At 57.3% G+C, this 21,070-nt stretch overlaps 1 protein-coding gene across 1 annotated transcript; it reads left to right on the top strand.

Annotated features, from left to right (window-relative positions):
* The first annotated feature begins 222 nt into the window (after positions 1-222).
* Positions 223-1,366, top strand: LOC109770201 (uncharacterized). Its single transcript, XM_020328913.4, has one exon. It carries the CDS (start codon positions 380-382, stop codon positions 1,115-1,117), a length of 738 nt encoding a protein of 245 aa, XP_020184502.1. The 5' UTR covers positions 223-379; the 3' UTR covers positions 1,118-1,366.
* Positions 1,367-21,070: the final 19,704 nt, after the last annotated feature.

Genomic DNA, 21,070 nt, shown 5'->3' with positions numbered 1-21,070 from the left:
TTGGGTTGGGTTGACTCCAGCTCGATGTGGTGCAGGGACGGAGGGCCCCGCGGGTGGCGGTGGAGTCCGACACCGGGACATGCCGAGGCCGCGCGCGCGGCCCCGCCATCCCCCGCGCACGCCGACACCGCCGATGCCGATGCCGATGCGCCCACGCGTTTTCCCGCGGGACCCCCGCGTCCACCACCCCCGTCCGTCTCCGCCTATATACACCTACCTCGCTCCCCCATTCCCACTCCCCCAACACCCCACCTTCCCAGCTTCCCTTCCCAAACGCACCGCAGAGCCTCTTCCTCCTCCTGTACTGCACTCGCACTAGCCGCACCTGCACTGCGCGCACGCCGGCGTTCAAACTTCGAACGTGCTCCACGTCATCCTCATGGACGCCATGTCGTGCCTGGCACCGCCGCCGGCGGCGGCGTCGTTCCTCTCGTCCTCCTCATCGCTCGGCCCGGCCTACTACACCGACGCCGCCCTCGCGCGCGCGCTCAACTTCTCCGCCATGCCCGAGTACGAGTACGACTACTCGCCGGCCGCATCCTCACCCTCCAACTCCGCCTCCGCCTCCGCGCTCTCCTCGTCGTCGCTCCTCGCGGACTTCCCCTGCAGCGCGGGCGATGGCAGCAGCTGGTTCGCCTCCACGGTCGCGCCGGCGACGGGGTCACTCGCGTGTGACTCCGTGCTGGTCGCGTCAGACGCGGCGCCGCGGCCGCCATGCACCCCCGTGGGCGCCAGCGCCGCGGCGAACAAGAGGCGGGCGGGCCTGGGGCCGAACGCGGCGGGCGCGGGGCGCGCCGGGAAGCGGCGTGCGCGGGCGTCGAAGCGCGCCCCGACCACGTACATCAGCACCGACCCGGCCAACTTCCGGCTCATGGTGCAGCACGTCACCGGCGTCCAGGCCGAGCCGGGCACCGACGACGGCAGCGTCCTGCACGCCTCGTTCGACGCGTCCTCCGCCGCGGCGCTGCTGGAATGCCACCCGTTCGACGGCGCGCCGCGGATGCCGGCTGACGTGGACGCGGCGGAGCTCCATCGCCACCACCAACAGCAGCAGCAGCCGTGCTACCCGACGCTGGACTCGTGGAGCGTCATGTACGAGAGCAGCCAGCTGCTGTAGCTCCAGCCGATCACTCAGCTCCATGTTCTCCATGCATCATTAACCATGAGTAGTAGTCCAGTCAGGACCGTAGATTGCAGATTAATTACGGCTACTTCATCTTTTGCCCGGTGTCTATCTAATGTACGTACATGTAATTTTCTACTTTTCGCCGCTCGATCTATCCATCTATGCACCCAGCCAAAAAAACTGTCGGGCTAACGTACAGCACCCACCGATAATCGATCAGCGTGCATGTCGCCGTCTGTACTCTGGGCTGGAGCTACGTGTACGCAGTCGGACGACGACTACTGTGGGCAGACGGGGACCCGCCCCGGCTTCTCGTCCGTACGTTTTGGTGCTGAAAATGGTACGCACGCAGAGCTGTCGGTCTCAGTCGTGCCGTTCCAGTATATCGTTCTGAACCTTGCTATGCGTACGACGACTAGAGATAATTATAAATGTTCAGTTTGTGGGCCATAACATTTACAGATGATTTGCTCTCTGATCGTACTGCTCGGACGAGAAAAGCATCGTATGCAAAGCAGTTTCGTATCGTTCTAGAAAGCGGCCGGGCGAGACGGACGACCCGTTCCGCCGTGCCGATTTATTCGGCTCGCACCGCACTCGCCGCCCGACGACACGTACGTACGGGACCCGGCCCGGCCGGTCGCAGATGGTGTGGACTGTCGAGATTTGGTCTGGTTTGAGATCCATAAACATCATGGCGGCTTTTGCCTCTTTTAGCCTTTCTTTTTGTTGCTCGTTCACTGTGTGTGAAGATTTGATTTGAGCTCCACTGACGTACGTACCAATCTAAATAAAATTTGGGGGCTTGATGGCGGCCGGCCTCTTTCCCCTTCCCTTTTAGCTTTTCTTTCCATCGATAGAAATTGTGCTGGGCTCCACTGACGGTGATGAATCCCGTAAGCGTAAAAAAGTTTCTTATACTGTGGGACGGAGATAGTAGCATGCAATCCCAGCACGAGTCGGGATGCGCCAGCACTGACCAAGCAGTTTGCAGACTCAGAGATTGCAGTATTAACAGCTTCTCGAATCGCGGGCAGAGTTTTGCAATTTGGAAGCAAACTCAAATTATACTTTAATGATCTAAACGCTCTTATATTTCTTTATAGTGGAAGTACGCAGGAACAAGTCGGAATTGTGCTTCAAGGCTCCACCAAGGCCTCGCTTGCGCATACATAATCACTTGAAACTTGGAACTGCCCTGGGCGAATTCACTTTCAGGCACCGATCAAAGAGCAAAACCGAATTCAGTTTCAGTTCCAGGCACCAATCAAACTGGAAACTGCAAACTACTTGAGCATCTTGTTTGATCGTCGCTTGATGTTCAGTGCTCTGAAACGAAAATGTAATTAAAATAGTACATCATGGTGGTATAGCAGCCACCGACATATTTTAGCTGTCAGCACATCTGGCTTAGTTGCAGTGGTTCAGCAACTAAGCCATCTAAGGTATTTGTAAATCTTATTACTCGCTGATGAAGGTATTTACAAATTGCAAATCTACATGACAATAAGATTTACAGATACGTTCATCTCCCATGCAGAATATGACAGTGTTGTGCTCAACTATTTCTGTATAGTTGGGACCGGGACCAAGCTGATGAGCTCGATACAGACCCAAAGTTCTGACACTCAACAATACACAAGAAACTGCCGGCTGCCGAGCTGCCTGCTGAGAAATGCAGAATATCTGGGGAAGCTCTCTTCTCAGCAAAATGGTCTCCAGAATCACCTAGCACAACAATATACAAGCAGCTGGAGAAAGTTCTTGGTCCTTCAAATCTGTCAAAGAACTGAAGCTGTTCAGTCCAAACGCCTACTGGATTATATATTAGATATAGCTAGAGAAAAGAAAAACAGTACAGAAACTTGACATGAAAGAGGGGTACTTCATTACCATCGTTTTACAGCAAGAGAGGGTTCTTTTTAACTTGCCACTCCCAATTAAGAGATAAGCCTAACATAAAGTTTTTCTAACACTACTATCGGCAATTTGAATTTCCGAGACTGCAACGAGCCAAAGATGGCACTCTGAAAAATGCCCATCTAAAGATTGTAACTAGATATTTGCCATTCTAATCCTGTAAGTGTTCCTCAAAAGGATGCGCTAGCCATATTTGAATACTTTCCTCGCATCACATCACCTAACTGTCTAATTAGTGTCTGGCTCTTGGGAAATACTTTCTCTTCATATACTATGTTCAATAATGATAAGTCGGTCACTGTTCCTGCATATTGACCCTTCTACTGTGACCAAAGTGTTCACCTGTCCCCTGGCTTGTTAATAAAATGAGTGGCTAAACGCTTGGATTGCTGATTCGGGCCAAATCCCAGGTTCGTAGTATGCTCGTACATGCAGTTACATGTGAGTGCAGTGCATACATGGAATTATACCAGGCCACGAGATGATAGTAGTATATGATAATTATCCTGCACTTTCTGCTCAAAGCCTGAATGTGTGCAACGAGTGTTATTTGGCTGTAGGAGGGAAGTCAACCATATTACTGGTCTTCCGTTTGGGACTAATTTTATGAGTGTTACTGAAGTGCAGTCATGTGGCAATTCTCACAAATTCAACAGTGTCTTTCATGCTGCAATTATGTGTTCTTTATGCAAACTTTGAAATGATATCTGCTATAACAAGGCTCTCTGGTTCTATGGTTGGGCATCACCAAGACAATGAAGAACTGGACCAAATTTCCCTATATCAAGATGAAAGATAAGCCATATTCTGCACTATCCTACTGTGTGGTACTGCGTAATACTGACATTAGAAACTACTAAGTGTTGGAAATATTAGCACTTTCCTGATTAGACTAATCCACGAGTATACAGTAAGCATAGCATAAAAGGTATGCATCTCATAGCGATACCTAAGCATACTAGCACGTACAGAATATAGAAGCGAACCATCTATGAGCAGCACATATACGGCTAGTACAAGTATGAGTAAACGAGGGATGAACAGATCATACCCACCGGTTGGCCAGGCCAACGCGGCGGCGGCAGCAGCAGCCTCGGCGTAGTCCGTGGCCTTCTTCTTGGCGGCAGCATCGTCGGCCATGGTGTCGATGCAGGGGAAGTAATGGAAGCAGAGGCGAACGGAGTTGGGGACGGATCGGGAGCAGTCGCGTCGAGACGCTCCCCAAAAACCTTATTGCCGTTCTCCCGGGCAAGATCTCGAACGACAAGGTTCCGGAGGCACCCGCTCTCCCGACCAGCCGTGCACACGGACGTCGGGATGGGGTCGCCGGAGGCAGCACAGAGTGAGGAACAGTAGATGACGGCTAGGTCACGCGAGAGGGAGTGAGTGAACCGAACTAGGTCACTCCACTGGGCAGAGCCTTCTTATATAGGTCGTCGGGCAGGAAGTCGTGGGCCTGGACGGAGGCCCACGACCGAGTCGTCACACTCCCGAGAAGGGTCGCACACCCACGAACGGAGTCGACGAATCCCGGCAACGCAAGTCAGCCCACAGTCCAACGTCTCGGACAGTGACCCACCTGTTAGCGACTCGTTAATTAATCCCTGAGCGGCAAAAATAAGCTTCGGCTCGGCTCATTCCCGCAACCCTTATAAAGGAGGAGCGCGCGTGTACCACTCCTCTTCGCAAGCTCCCAATGGCAAGTGGTAGAGCAGCCCTTATAAAGGGGTCTCAACTCTCCTCAACTAGCAAGGTGGGACTAAACTTCCCACCACCTGCCATCTCATACATGGGCCTCAAGATTAACCAGGAATCATTGTTCATATGGGCCTAAAGCCAATCTATGATTCAACAATCGCCCACCAGATCTCGAGGCACATAAGCTTGTCAACTGTTCCAAACAATGTTTGATATATCAAAAATTTCAGTGGAGACTGTTAAGTTGAACTTCCACCTAGAGCAACAGGATTAGACTTCTTCACAACTGAACAATGGACTATGCCTTGAATTGTCAGTTTGGCGTGCAGAAGTTTCGCCTATTGTCAGCTGATACGTGGCTGCCGAAGGCTAAACCCCACGAGTGGAGCTTATTAGTCATACTCCGTACCTTCTCATGAGCTTACTAGAGATTACCCAATCTCATAGACTGCGACCAACAGTCGGGCTCACATAGGTGTGTTCCTCCAAAGAATGCTCTGTAGGTTAGCATCTTGCTTCCACAAGCTTTGGAACACATTAAGACAAAGGTCAGCCTGCCTTACAGAATTGAGAGTATTACTGCATCTCCAACGAAGTTGGTTTATAAAGGATACTCTCCTCAGTTGACCGCTGGATTGTTTTCCCAGGTCCTAATTCACGGGACCCCCATGGAAACTTACGTGGGTCTCATACCCATCTCCCTCGATGCATTTTCTACCACAATCCGTGATAGCCCTTTTGTAAAAGGGTCTGCCATATTCTTAGCCGTCTGGATATAATCCAACGCTATCACTCCGGAGTTTCTTGATTTTCTGACAGATTTCAATCTTCTTCTTATGTGCTTTGCGGATTTCATGTTGTCCTTTGAATCTCTTAGCCTTGACAATCACCATTTGATTGTCACAGTTCATAAGGACAGCCGGCACTGGTTTATCAACCACCGGCACATCCATCAAAAGCACTCGAAGCCATTCTGCTTCGATGCATGATGTGTCTAATGCTGTGAGTTCTGCTTCCATAGTCGATCTGGTTAAGATCATCTGCTTGCAAGACTTCCAGGAAACATCACCACCACCAAGTGTGAAGACATGTCCACTTGTGGCTTTCATCTCATCAGCATCAGATATCCAATTTGAATCACTATACCCCTCAAGTACCGTCGGGTACCCAGAATAGTGAATTCCATAGTTCGCAGTACCTTGCAAATAACGCATCACTCGCTCAACAGCATGCCAATGCACATCTCCCGGATTGGAAACAAACCGGCTTAGTTTGCACACAGCAAATGAGATGTTAGGACGAGTAGCACATGCTAGGTACATCAGTGAACCAACCACTTGAGAATATCTCAATTGATCTACAGCCGTGCCTTCGAACTTTCAAATCCGCACGCTAGGATCATATGGTGTTGCAGAAGGTTTGCAGTCTGAATATCCAAAACGACTCAAAATCTTCTCAACATAGTGGGATTGCAAAAGTGTAATTCCAGCCTCATAATTTCTCAGTAGCTTGATGTTCAAGATAACATCAGCCACGCCCAGGTCTTTCATCTCAAAGTTGTGAGATAGTAAAGCCTTGACCTCCTCAATGACTTTGAGATGGGTCCCAAATATCAGTATGTCATCGACATACAAACACAGTATAACTCCTTCGCCCCCACCATAGCGATAGTATACACATTTGTCAGCTTTGCTCACAACAAAGCCAGCAGATGTCAGAGTAGTGTTGAACTTCTCATGCCATTGCTTAGGCGCTTGTTTCAGGCCATACAAAGATTTCACTAGCTTGCACACCTTTCTTTCCTGACCATTTACTACAAAGCCATCCGGCTGTTGCATGTAAATTTCCTCGTCTAGCTCTCCGTTAAGGAAAGCCGTCTTAACGTCCATCTGATGAATGGGAAGACCATGCGAGGCAGCCAAAGCGAGTAACACTCGAATGGTTGTCAGCCTAGCCACAGGTGAGTAAGTGTCGAAGAAATCCTCTTCTTCCTTTTGGGTATAACCGTTGGCCACAAGCCTAGCCTTGTACTTCTCAACAGTACCATCGGGCCTAAGCTTCTTCTTGAATACCCACTTGCATCCTAATGGTTGACAACCATAAGGACGATCAGTGATTTCCCATGTCCCGTTAGCCAAGATGGAGTCCATCTCGCTACCGGCCGCATCTGTCGGAGTAAATGGCCACGGGTAGCCTAACCGACTGCCCCTGGCTCTTCTGAAAAATTATCAGGCCTTTGGGCCTCCAAGCACTCCAAGCATTGGACCACCTCCCCTGGCCGGCTACCCCCGAAGCCGACTCACGGGAGGCGGCCCAGCCTCAGCAACCTCCCCCCAGGAGGTCGGCCGTAAAGGATGCCGACTCCCCAGAAGCCGGCCTCGAGGAGCGCCGACTCCAAGAAGCCGGCCAAGACCGCAACCACCAAAGCTACGCCACATAACGGCGACAAGACGGGGTGTGGCCACAGTGCGGCCCACTACCCCCGAAACCCGAGGCAGGCATGGCCACAGGACGCCGTACGGGACGGCCATCTCCCGTATGGCTCGGCACTATAGCCATGCTAGCCTCGACGTCGCCCACGACGGACGCCAGTACGCCCACGGGCGGCGGGCCCCTTCAGCCAGAGAGAGACGCGGAGGCGGCCCGGCCTCCCCCAGTCGGCCAAGGGCGTAGCCAGCTCCCAGAAGCCGGCTACCCCCTCCCTCGAAGCATGCGCCCCATTAAGGAGACAAGACGAGGTAAGGCTACAGTGAGGACCCTCGAGGCGGCCCACTGTAGCCACGATTACCTCAACAACGCCCTCGTCATCAGGGGCGAGGCTACAGTAAGCAGCCGCCGACAAGATCCTAGGCGGTGGGGCCGGCCTGTCGACCAAGAGGTCGGCAGCCGGCAGGACCCACTAGTCGGCGGGCCCCAACAACCGGCGGAGAAGCCGGCGAGCGTAGACACTGATGGCTGGGACCAGAGTCCAGCCGGATTACACTTGTACCCCCGGGGGGTAGGCCTATATAAACCCCCCGGAGCACCCATGCAAAGGGTTGGCTTCTGAGCATAGCACACACACCATAGAGAGAGAGAAGGGAGAGCTAGCCTTGTTCTTCTTCTCCCTTGAACCCAACAGCTCTAGGAGCGATTGTAGCTACTTTTACTGATCTAGTGATCATGCGGAGACCCCGCAGAGCAGGACTAGGGGTGTTATCTCCTCGGAGAGCCCCGAACCTGGGTAAGATCCGCCGGCGTGCATGTCTTCGCCTCATCCCGTTTCCAGGCACCGGCGACGTCTTATTGGCACCCACAATGATAAGCCACCCGTTGGCATATGTCGCACCAACCACCCGACATTTGGCGCCCACCGTGGGGCCAGGTGCACCGTCGTCCGGAGACCTGTTCTGGACGGGAACCCTCTTCCTCCCCCGCGAGCGCAGCCAGCCTGCTGCGCCCGATGGCGTTTGCCTCGACGCGCTGCAAGGCGTCGACGACGCCTGCGCAGCGAGCCGCCTCGCCGATCTTCTCGGCGAGACTCGCATCTCCGACGAACCTGCGTCCGACGCAGGCACAGACTACCCCGAGAGCCGCCTCGTCAGCCTCCTCGACCAGCTTCACGTCTCCAGTGAGCCTGCTGCAGACATGGAGTCGGTCGGCTCCACCAACCCGATGCTTGTCGACTCCGACACGGCATCGCTCGACGCCTACCCCTCCGACGTGGTGGTCTTCGACGATCCTCTCCCTCGAGCTGACAGCGGCAGCAGCGCTATCACCGAAGTGCTGGTCATCAGCCACGTCGCCAGCTCGGGCGAAAACGCCCACGACGCCCTGCAAGCGGCGATGCACGACCTCTCCGTCCCCATCCCGGCCGATGCCGACGCCGAGACCCTGGAGGCACGCTGCCTCGCCCTGATCGCGGAAGGCCAGAAGATAGCCTCCATGAGACGCCTCACCGAAGCCCACCAGCGCGAAGTCGACCGCGCCGCCTTCGGTACGCCGCCGCCTAGCAGCCCAAGCCGAGCCGGCTTCGTCCAGAAGCGCGGCGCGGCCGTCGCCAGCATGCTGGGGGCAGATCGCCCCGTCTACGCCACCCCGCTCGAGAATTTGCGAGCCGCCCAGGCGGCCGCAGAAGAGCTCAATGGGCTGGGAGCCGATGAGCTCCCCTACATGACAAGACGGATCCAGCAGCTGATCGACGCGGCTGCAGAACGGCACGAAGCCGGCGCCCGTGCTGATAGTCATCCCCCGCGCCGGGAGCACGCTGCAACGTCCCGCTCGCCAACTGCGAGCGGCGCACGCCAGAAGAAAGACAAGGAGCCGGCTGCCAGCTGCAGCCGGACTCGCATCACCATCGAGCGCGACGTGGAGGGCCGCCCTCGAGCAGTGGAGCACCAAGGAAATCTGCCTCCTCCTCCGCCTCGAAGAGAAAGACGTCTCACCCCGCCACCTATCACGCACCCGACTCTTGGCGACCGACTCGGCCGCCGAGAAGGAGTCAGCGAGAACGACGCCCGCCACCGGATCGACCGCCTTGCTCGATCCTTGGCGTTAGAAGAAGAAGACGATGTCGGCCCGCCATGCTTTGGCCCCCGCATCCGCGACGAGCCCTTCCCCAAAGGGTTCTCGCTCCCCAGAGACACGCCCAAGTACAACGGCTCAGTGAAGTCGGAAGATTGGATCATCGACTACTCCACGGCCGTCAGCATAGCCAACGGCAATCGGCGCGTCGCCGTGAAGTACATCCCCCTCATGCTGCAAGGCACGGCGCGCACATGGCTCAACAGCCTCAAGCCCTACAGCATCAACAGTTGGCTGGACTTCACAGAAGTCTTCGTCCGCAACTTCACCAGCACCTACAAGCAGCCTCCCAAGCCTCGCCAGCTCTCCCTCTGCGTCCAAGGGCCCAACGAGTCAACCCGCGACTACCTCACGCGGTGGGCCGAGCTCCGCAACTCCTGCGAGGGGGTGCACGAGGTCCAGGCCATCGAGTACTTCACCGCCGGGTGCCGAGAGGGCACCCTCCTCAAGCACCGACTCCTCTGCGACGAGCCGGCTACCCTCGACGAGTTGTTGGTCATCACGGATAAGTACGCCACGGCCGACTCCTCGAAGACCGAGCTCCGAGTAGATGCCTCGGGGAAGGTGATTGCTCCGGCTCCCAAGACGCCGGCTGGCGACCGCAATCGGCGCCCCTACCAGAACGATCACAAGCGCAAGGCCCCCATGCCGACTTCCACCAGTCGGCAGGTGGCCACAGTTGAAGATGAGCAGCCCGAAGAGCGGCCCACTCCCAAGAAGAAGGGTGGCAGGCCGGCTTGGCAGCCGGCTTTCTCCTACGAGCAGGCTCTTGACGCCCCCTGCAAGTTCCACAGCGGCGCGAAGCCGTCCAACCACACAACCCGAAAATGCCACTGGCTCACGTGAATCACCAAGGGCAAGGGGATGTTGCCGCCTCCGCCTCCCGGCCCGCCGCCTCCAGCCCCCCAGCAGCCGGCGGCTCGGCCGGCAGTCGGCGCCATCCAAGACGAATTCCCTGAAGAGTACGCCGCCTACGTCGTCTTCACCAGTCAAGCCGACGACAAGCGCAGTCGGCGCCGACAGCATCAAGAAGTTAATGCAGTCGCCTCTAGCACCCCCGAGTTCATGCACTGGTCAGAGAAGCCAATCAGCTGGAGCCAGGCCGACCACCCAGAGGTGATGCCCTCTGCTGGCTCCTATGCAATGGTCTTGGATGTCACCCTCGCAACGGAGAGGCGAGCTGCCCGATTTCCCGCGTCCTGATAGATGGCGGAAGCAGTATCAACATACTGTACCGCGATACCATGGAGAAGCTGAACATCAAAGCGAAGCAGCTCATGCCAAGCCGCACCGTCTTCCATGGTATCGTCCCCGGTTTGTCTTGCTCCCCAATCGGCAAGATTAAAATGGATGTTCTCTTCGGAGACAAAGATCATTTTCGCCGCGAAGCAATATGGTTCGAGGTGGTGGATTTGGAGAGCCCCTATCATGCTCTGCTTGGCCGACCTGCTCTGGCCAAGTTCATGGCTGTGCCCCACTACGCATACCTGAAGATGAAGATGCCGAGCTCGAAGGGGATCATCACAGTAGCCGGCGACTACAAGAAGTCCATCGAGTGTGCCATGGCCAGCAGCCGGCTGGCCGAGTCCCTTGTGGTGACAGAAGAGAAGAGGATGCTGGAGCGGGTTGTAGCTATGGCCGGCAAGCAGCTGGCCCTGTCCCCCAACCCCAAAGATTGTGATGCGTAGGGCTCCTTCCAGCCTGCCAAAAAGACGAAGAAGATACCTCTGGACCCGGAGAACCCGGAGAGGTTCGCTGTCATTGGGGCGAACTTGGACAGTAAATAGGAAGGCGAGCTCGTCGACTTCCTCCGTGAGAATCGAGACATTTTTGCATGGTCCCCAAAGGACATGCCGGGTGTCCCAAAGGATTTCGCCGAGCACAAATTACATGTCCGAGCTGATGCGAAGCCGATCAAGCAACCCCTCCGCCGACTGTCAGAAGAGAAGCGGAGAATCGTGGGAGAAGAGATAGCCCGGCTCCTTGCCGCTGGCTTTATCATGGAAGTGTTCTTTCCAGAGTGGCTTGCCAACCCAGTTCTGGTTCTGAAGAAGAATAACAAGTGGCGTATGTGTATAGACTACACCAGTCTGAACAAGGCCTGCCCAAAGGATCCGTTTGCTCTGCCACAGATTGACCAAGTGATAGACTCCACAGCCGGATGCGAGCTGCTGAGTTTTTTGGATGCGTACTCAGGGTACCATCAGATCAAGTTGGACCCAACTGACCGCCTGAAGACTGCCTTCATCACACCCTTTGGAGCTTTCTGCTACCTGACTATGACATTCGGCTTGAGGAATGCCGGTGCCACTTTTCAGCGTTGCATGCAGAAATGCCTCTTGAAACAACTCGGCAGAAATGCCCACGTCTATGTAGATGACATTGTGGTGAAGACAGAGAAGCGCGGCACCCTGCTGGAAGACCTGAAAGAAACATTCGCCAACTTGCGCCGATTCCAAATCAAGCTCAACCCCGAGAAGTGTGTGTTCGGAGTACCAGCCGGCCAGTTGCTAGGTTTCCTGGTCTCCGAACGCGGCATCAAGTGCAACCCCGTCAAGATCAAGGCCATCGAGAGGATGGAGATTCCCACCAAACTTCGAGATGTGCAGAAGTTCACCAGCTGCTTAGCCTCCCTGAATCGTTTCATCAGCCGACTAGGAGAGAAGGCTCTCCCCCTGTACCGATTCATGAAGAAGTCCACTCACTTCGAGTGGAACGACCAAGCCGACCAAGCCTTCCATGAGTTGAAGACAATGCTGACCACTCCGCCTGTCCTGGCAGCGCCGACTGGAAAGGAGCCCATGCTCCTCTACATCGCCGCGACTAGCCGAGTCGTCAGTACTGTGGTTGTGGTCCAGCGCCCGGAAGAAGGCCGAGCCCAGCTAGTCCAGAGGCCGGTGTACTATCTCTGCAAAGTGCTATCCAGCTCAAAGCAAAACTACCCGCACTACCAGAAGATGTGCTATGGGGTGTACTTCGCTGCCAAGAAACTGAAGCCCTACTTCCAAGAACACCCCATCACAGTCGTGTGCACTGCCCCGCTCGCCGAGATCACAGGCAGCCGGGATGCATCCGGCCGGGTGGCTAAATGGGCCATTGCGCTGGCGCCCTACACGAGCTTCTACCAACCCCGCACCGCCATCAAGTCCCAAGCACTGGCCGACTTCCTCGTCGACTGGGCCGAGACCCAGTACCTACCGCCGGCTCCCGACTCCACCCATTGGCGGATGCACTTTGACGGGTCCAAGATGCGCACCGGCTTGGGAGCCGGCATCGTCCTCACCTCTCCCAAAGGCGACAAGCTCAAGTACACGGTGCAGATCCACTTCGCCGCCTCCAACAACGTGGCCGAGTACGAGGCGCTCGTACATGGGCTCCGGCTAGCCAAAGAACTCGGCATACGCCGGATCCTGTGTTACGGCGACTCAGACTTGGTGGTCTAGCAGTCGTCTGGCGACTGGGACGCCAAGGACGCGAACATGGCGAGCTATCGATTCCTCGTCCAGCAGATCAGCGGATACTTCGAAGGGTGCGAGTTCCTTCACGTGCCAAGGGCCGACAACGACCAAGCAGATGCCCTAGCACGGATCGGCTCCACCCGACAAGCCATACCGACTGGCGTCTCCCTCCAGCGCCTCCTCAAGCCGTCCATCAAGCCGTCTCCAGAGTCGGACTCCATCTTCGTACCGCCTGCGCCAGATACAGCCGGATCCGACTGGAGAAACCCCGCAGGCGGCACGGGGACTTCGACAATTGGCCCGGGGACTGCTGTAGTCGCACCTGGCCCGGAGACTTTAGAGCCCGGCCCGGGGACTGCAGCAGTTGGCCCGGAGACGGCAGCAACACAAGAAGCGGTGGCCTACTCCAACTCTACGCCACCCAACCCACCCGCCCGAGTCATGGTGGCTACACTAACAGAAGAAGAAGTCACAGCTCCGTCATGGGCCCAGCCCATCCTCAAGTTCCTAGTCAGCAGAGAGCTGCCGACTGATGAGATCTCAGCAAGATTAGTGCAACGACGAGCCGTAGCATATGCAATAATCAACAAAGAGCTTGTGAAGCGCAGCGTCACTGGAGTCTTCCAGCGTTGTGTCGAGCCAGAAAAAGGAGTGGCAATCCTCAAGGACATCCACCAAGGCGAATGCGGCCACCACGCAGCCTCAAGATCACTTGTGGCCAAGGCTTTCCGCCATGGTTTCTTCTGGCCGACTGCCTTGGAGGATGCTAAAGAGATAGTCAAGAGCTACAGAGGATGCCAAGTTTTTAGCTCCAAGCAACACCTGCCGGCTTCTGCCCTCAAGACCATTCCCCTCACCTGGCCCTTTGCCGTCTGGGGACTGGACATGGTGGGCCCTTTCAAGACAGCCCGAGGCGGCTTGACACATCTACTTGTCGCTGTGGATAAGTTCACAAAGTGGATCAAAGCAAAGCCGATTAAGAAGCTGAACGGGCCGACTACCGTGACATTCATCACTGACATCACTACTCGCTACGGCGTGCCGCACAGCATCATCACCGACAACGACACGAACTTCGCCAAAGGAGCACTGGCACGTTTCTGCGCGACGCAGGGCACCCGACTGGACTTAGCGTCCGTTGCCCACCCGCAGTCAAACGGCCAGGTCGAGCGAGCAAATGGACTCATCCTCTCCGGCATCAAGCCCCGACTGGTTGTACCACTAGAGCGATCGGCCGGCTGCTGGCTCGATGAGCTGCCGGCTGTCCTCTGGAGTCTGCGCACTACACCTAACAAGTCAACCGGCTTTACTCCATTTTTTCTCGTGTACGGTCCCGAGGCTGTCATCCCAACAGACATCGAGTTCGACTCGCCTCAGATCACCATGTACACGGAGGAGGAGGCCAAAGAAGCAAGAGAAGACGGCGTGGACTTACTGGAAGAAGGCCGGCTGTTAGCACTCAGCCGGTCCGCCATCTACCAGCAAGGGCTGCGCCGCTACCACAATCGCAAGGTCAAGCCAAGATCCTTTCAAGAGGGCGACCTTGTGCTCCGGCTGATCCAGCGAACAGCCGGCCAGCACAAGCTCTCGGCTCCTTGGGAAGGCCCCTTCGTCGTCAGCAAGGCACTCGGCAACGACTCCTACTACTTGATCGACGCACAAAAACCAAGAGCACGCAAGAGAGATGACTCCGGCAAGGAGTCGGAGCGACCATGGAACACGAACCTCCTGAGAAGATTTTACAGTTAAAAGCAGTATGTATCATGCTACCCTTTTTGTATTAAGCACGAACCAACAGGCCCCCCAAACAATACTCGGGGACTGCCTTTATCTATCTATGAATGACGAGTGTCATATCCATGAATGTATTATTACATTTGATTTCTTGTCTGGCACCGGGTTCGACTAGTCGGCCCGGGGACTGGCCGCTTTAAGCTATATTAAAAGTTCTACCTGAAGTCAGACAAGTAGTGTGCCGGCTTCCAAGTCCTCTCTTGTTGAAAGTCGCAGCTCGAAGAACCGACTGCCGACTAGCAAGAGGCAAGGCAGAAAGGATGCCCACACAAAAAACGGCTAAGGAACAACGAACTTATATAGCAGAAAGACGGCCTCCAAACACGCCTGCCGGCTGTCAGAACAGCCGGCTGGCCGGCTTCCTAAACACTTAGCTTTAGTCCAGCAAAGCTAGAGTACTTCCCCCCCCAATTGGCCAAGCACTCCTCCAGCTACAGATTGCAGAGCAACTGTTGGACTGGGGAGGCGGCAACCAAGGGAGGGCGGCAAAGGAAACAACGGAAGGATAAAAAGCAAAGTACGAGGAAAAGCCAAATGCATGCATAAGTTATATATACATATAAGGCCCCCAATAGGCTGGCCATCAACATGGTTCGAATACACCCCCAGTGGGTGGAATTGTGCAGACTTAACAAAGTATTGTTCCAAAAGTAACAGGACAAAAAAAATAAAAGACGGCAGACTAGACTAAGGAGCGGTGCGGGGGCCGGGCTGGTCGGTGAAGGCGGCCTCGCCGGCTGAAGGAGTGGCCGCCTAGCGGGTCTCGGCTTGATCATCACCAGCGGCAGGCGACGCACTCGCGCGCAACGTGGTGCTGGAGGTGCGGTCAGGCTGAGGCTGGCCGGCTGCTCCACCAGCCGGCTCGGCGTCTTCACCCTCCTCCTCCTCTTCTTGACCCTCGTCGCTGGAGTCGATCTCCTCCGCCGAGTCTTCATCGTCTGCCGGGTTCAGCCCGAACCACTCCTCCAGCTGGGCGACACCGTTGTCGTCTACCTCGGGGGCGAAGACGCTGGTGTCGGTGTAGTCGGCGATCGCCGAAGCCCGCCGGATGATAGCCGGCCGCGCCGGCTCCAGCTCCGTGTCGGCTTGCTGCCGCCAGGTAGCCAGCTGATCCAGGCTCAGGCCGGGATACCAGGCCTTGACGAACTCCAGCGCCCGCCTGGCGCCGGAGCGTGCCGCCGAGGCCTTCCAAGCTTCGAAGCGGCCGACTGCCACCTCCAGCCAGTCGGCAGTCCGACTGGGGGTGCGAGGAACCACTTGGCTGGGCCCGAGGGCGGCCAAGACTTGCGCCCCGGCACGCTGAAGCCGGCGGAGCAGTCGGTGAGCCGGCTGGATGCAGGCCTGGATCGCCAAGAGCTGCTCCTCCAGCGAACGGCCAGCGGTTGGCGAAATCTCGAAGCCAGAATGCCTCCGCGCCTGGCGGCGGGCCTCGATGGTCTGGTTGGCGGCGGTAGAATAGCCAGGGAAATATTCTGCGCAAGAAAGAAGAAGAAAAGAAGAAAAGAGCACCAAGTCAGAAAACGAGCCGCTGCAAAGTCGGAAGAAGAAGAAGAACAGTAAGAAGTCGTCAAGGAAGATCCGACCCGACTGCTCAGCAGTCGGCCCGAATCTCGGGGACTACACCCAGTGGGTGCGCTGACGCGCCCCCACATGAGATAAAGAACAAAGCACGTACCTCGGCTCTCAGTAAGGTCGGCGGTCTTCTGGGTCAGCTCCCGAGTCTGGGAGTTGAAGGCGGCCGCATGAAGATTGTGGTAGTCCTGCAAGATAGACAGAAGATCGAAGTAAGAACAAGAATAGCAAAGACAAATCCACTAAGAAGTTCCAAGCCGCCTGCTCAGCAGCCGACTCGGAACTCGGGGACTACACCCAGTGGATGCGCTGACGCGCCCCAACGGAAGAAATCAAGATCAAGAAGAAGCTAGATGGAAAGACTAACCCGGATGGCCGCCCGCGTCGCAAGGAACTCGTCGGTGAACTGCCTCAGCGCCGTCGCCTGGGCCTGGAGCCGGGTCCGGACGTCCTGCGCGGCCACGTTCATCACGGCCGTCCCTCCGCCTGGCGTCCACCCCGAGGTAGCGCTGGCCACCTCCACATCCTGGGCCGACGAGCTGGAACCCACGGCCGGCTGCGGCTCCGACGCGGCCTTCTGTGGCTCCGACGCAGCCTTCCCCGCACGATGGCTCGGTGGCATCCGGACCGCCATCTCAGTCCTCACGGCCGGCTCGCCCCCCGCCGACTGCGCAGGCGGCAGATCAGGCCGGCCGCCTTGAGCCACCCCAGTTGGCGGGGTCGGCACCGACGCCCTCTCCAGGACGACGACGTCGTCGTCCCTCTCCAGCCCTGGCTGGCCGCCGCTGGCCCCTTCTGGCGAGGGCTCCTTGGCCCCAGGCGCTACGACGCGCAGCGGGGTGACCATCAAGACCTCCTCCTCCGCCGCCGCAGCTGCAGCCTCTGCTTGGGCTTTCGCTGCGGCGTCGGCGAGCGCCTTCGCCGCCTCCTCCTCCTGCGCCGCCTGGGCGGCGGCCGCCTTCCGTGCCTCCGCCTCTCGCGCCTCCCGCTCCTCCCGCGCCTCCCGCGCGTTCCGTTCTGTCGCTTCCTGAAGGTCGGCACGGGGGTCCACGCGGCAAGTGGTGCTCCCAGATCCCCTCGGCGACTCGACGACGGATGCGGCAGCCGCCCGCTCAAGCGACAACGGAGCTCTGATCGTTTGGAGAAAAAGACAAGGGTTCAGGAACCACCAGAGAAAAGAAAGAAAAAAGAGTACACAAAAGAATTCGGACTTACGCCGACACGGTCTGCGGTTGCTTCACCGTCTTGCGGAAGCGAGCCGCCTTCGCGGCCGCCTCCTCCCACCTGATTGCTGCCGCCCCACCCCTGGGTTTCTTCGTCCGACTGCCGAACACACCCTGGGCGGCGCGACGCTTCTGCCCTCCGCCCCGAGCAGGCGGTGCAGCAGAGGAACCCGCGCCGCGTCCAGACGCCGGCCGGCGGCGCGGGGCGACTTCGGCCTCATCGTCGTCCGGCTAGTCGTCGAAGGTGACTCCATGCCCGGAGCCGCCTGCTTCGCCGCCGGCTTGGCCACCACCCGGCTCGATGTTATCGTCCATAGCGGCCGCCCCCAGGTCGGGGTCCTCCAGATCGTGTTCCGTCCGGTCGGGGACGAATCGACGCTCCGCGTTTGACCCGCCGGCCGGCCGAAGAAGAGGGCTCTGTCGAAAAACAAGCCGACTAAGTTAGAGTCGGCCAAGAGGAACTCGGCAACAAAGTTAAGAGAGAAAGAAGAGACAAGGAGAGCATACCGTGGGCGGTGGATTGGCTCGGCTGTATGGCTCCTTGCCGAACTGCCACTCTTCAGAGAATTTGCAGTTCGCGAGGTAGTTCACCATATAGGCGACCTCCTCACGCGGCATGTCCTTGGTGCACATCCGGCTCGGATCGAGCTGGCCGCTCATCTTACAGATCAGATGAGGACGGCTCTGGAGCGGAAGAACCCGGCGCGTGACGAAGGCGGCCAGCAGGTCGGGTCCCGTCAAGCCCTCCGACTGGGTCATCGCTCGCACTCGGGCGACGGCTGCGGACCCAGCCGGCGTCAGAGTCACGGCCCGGAAGGACCACTGGGGCCGCCTGCCCGCCGGTGGGCCGGTTACGTAAGCCGGCAGGTTGATGTAGTCGCCCCGTGGGGCGATGTTCCGCACATAGAAGTACGACTTTTGCCACTTCTTCACCGATTGGATCAGCGTGATGACGAGGAAGGGGTTGTCGGCGACCGACCTCCGCGACGCGATGAAGGCGCCAGTCTGAGCCGGCACGCCCTACATGCGCGTGCCCAGCTTGGACTGGAAGAACTCCCCCCAGAGCTCGAGGGTAGGGAGGACGCCGAGGTAGCCTTCGCACAGGGTGACGAAGGCAGACAGCAGCACCACCGCGTTTGGGGTGAGGTGGTGCGGCTGGAGCTGGTAGAAATCGAGCCAGGAGCGGAAGAAGGCGCTCACGGGCAGGCCGATGCCGCGCAAGAAATGCGAGCGGAAGACCACCCGCTCGCCCTCCCGCGGCTCCGGCGTAATTTCCCTCGCCGACGCGAGATGGACCTCCACCTTATCCGCGCCGGGCAGCCGCCGCGTCTGGCGGAGGAACTCGACGTGATCCTCGTGAACGTTGGAGCCGTCCCAATCCCCGCGGGAGGCATGGCGAAAACGAGCGCGGCGGTGGAGGAACGTGTGGTGGAAGAGCGCGGCGGCGAGGCGCTGTCGCAAGAAACGGCAAGAGAAAGAAGATGGTGGAAGGAGGAGGAGCGTGCGAGAGCCTGCCGCCCTCCATCTCCCCCTACTTATAGCTTCGCGAGGCGAGGCCGGGGAGGCCGGACGTGGGGGAGACGTGGGATTAACTGCACCCATTCCCCCCATGCCTCGCGATTATTACGCCCTAAAGGCGAGCCGAAACTGCCGCAAGGAGACGTGCGGGCGGTTTCGGGATGGAGAGAATCCGTGCCTGGGCCCGGGCGTGGACGTGGTGGGCCCCCGTCCTGCGGCAACGTCTCGTCCGGCCAAGAGGGGCCACATGGTTCGCAGACGGCAAGTGGCCGGCCCGCGGCCCGGTGCACGCACTGGCGAGCTCCCGCCCTCCGACTCCGGAGTTTTCGACCAAGGCGGCACGCCTAACCAAAGCCGGCTCCCAGCTGCCGGCTTGTCAAGATAGGAAGCTGATCGACCTTCTCAACTCCTACCCAACCTCGAAACCCAATCAGCTTCGAGGACTACTGTCGGAGTAAATGGCCACGGGTAGCCTAACCGACTGCCCCTGGCTCTTCTGAAAAATTATCAGGCCTTTGGGCCTCCAAGCACTCCAAGCATTGGACCACCTCCCCTGGCCGGCTACCCCCGAAGCCGACTCACGGGAGGCGGCCCAGCCTCAGCAACCTCCCCCCAGGAGGTCGACCGTAAAGGATGCCGACTCCCCAGAAGCCGGCCTCGAGGAGCGCCGACTCCAAGAAGCCGGCCAAGACCGCAACCACCAAAGCTACGCCACATAACGGCGACAAGACGGGGTGTGGCCACAGTGCGGCCCACTACCCCCGAAACCCGAGGCAGGCATGGCCACAGGACGCCGTACGGGACGGCCATCTCCCGTATGGCTCGGCACTATAGCCATGCTAGCCTTGACGTCGCCCACGACGGACGCCAGTACGGCCCACGGGCGGCGGGCCCCTTCAGCCAGAGAGAGACGCGGAGGCGGCCCGGCCTCCCCCAGTCGGCCAAGGGCGTAGCCAGCTCCCAGAAGCCGGCTACCCCCTCCCTCGAAGCATGCGCCCCATTAAGGAGACAAGACGAGGTAAGGCTACAGTGAGGACCCTCGAGGCGGCCCACTGTAGCCACGATTACCTAACAACGCCCTCGTCATCAGGGGCGAGGCTACAGTAAGCAGCCGCCGACAAGATCCTAGGCGGTGGGGCCGGCCTGTCGACCAAGAGGCCGGCAGCCGGCAGGACCCACCAGTCGGCGGGCCCCAACAACCGGCGGAGAAGCCGGCGAGCGTAGACACTGATGGCTGGGACCAGAGTCCAGCCGGATTACACTTGTACCCCCGGGGGGTAGGCCTATATAAACCCCCCGGAGCACCCATGCAAAGGGTTGGCTTCTGAGCATAGCACACACACCATAGAGAGAGAGAAGGGAGAGCTAGCCTTGTTCTTCTTCTCCCTTGAACCCAACAGCTCTAGGAGCGATTGTAGCTACTTTTACTGATCTAGTGATCATGCGGAGACCCCGCAGAGCAGGACTAGGGGTGTTATCTCCTCGGAGAGCCCCGAACCTGGGTAAGATCCGCCGGCGTGCATGTCTTCGCCTCATCCCGTTTCCAGGCACCGGCGACGTCTTATTGGCACCCACAATGATAAGCCACCCGTTGGCATATGTCGCACCAACCACCCGACAACATCCTTCCAGTAGTCAGCATCAGGAGATGCATAAGCTTCTGAAATGGAAGTGGGAGTGTCATCATCCACGAGGTAAACGAGGAAATCATCACCAAAAGACTTTGCAGTCCTTTGTCTCTTGCTCCTAACAGGAGCTTCCTCGTCATCCTCCGTGGAACTCTCATCACTTTTATGTTCATAATATTCCATTGGAATGGCAGGTTCAGGAGTCTCATCAGATTCTAGTCTAGAAATGCTTTGCATATCTCTCATAGGGAAAATTGAAGGAAATATGCCCTAGAGGCAATAATAGAGTTATTATTTATTTCCTTATATCATGATAAATTTTTATTATTAATGCTAGAATTGTATTAACCGAAAACATAATACATGTGTGAATAAATAGCCAAACATAGTGTCACTAGTATGCCTCTACTTGACTAGCTCGTTGATCAAAGATGGTTGAGTTTCCTAACTATAGACATGAGTTGTCATTTGATTAAACGGAATCACATAATTAGGAGAATGATGTGATTGACTTGACCCATTCCGTTAGCTTAGCACTCGATCGTTTAGTATTCTGCTATTGCTTTCTTC

This window comes from Aegilops tauschii, chromosome 2, assembly GCF_002575655.3.
Source record: "Aegilops tauschii subsp. strangulata cultivar AL8/78 chromosome 2, Aet v6.0, whole genome shotgun sequence".
Taxonomy (NCBI): Eukaryota; Viridiplantae; Streptophyta; class Magnoliopsida; order Poales; family Poaceae; genus Aegilops; species Aegilops tauschii.
This window is presented reverse-complemented; position numbering and strand designations above follow the sequence as displayed.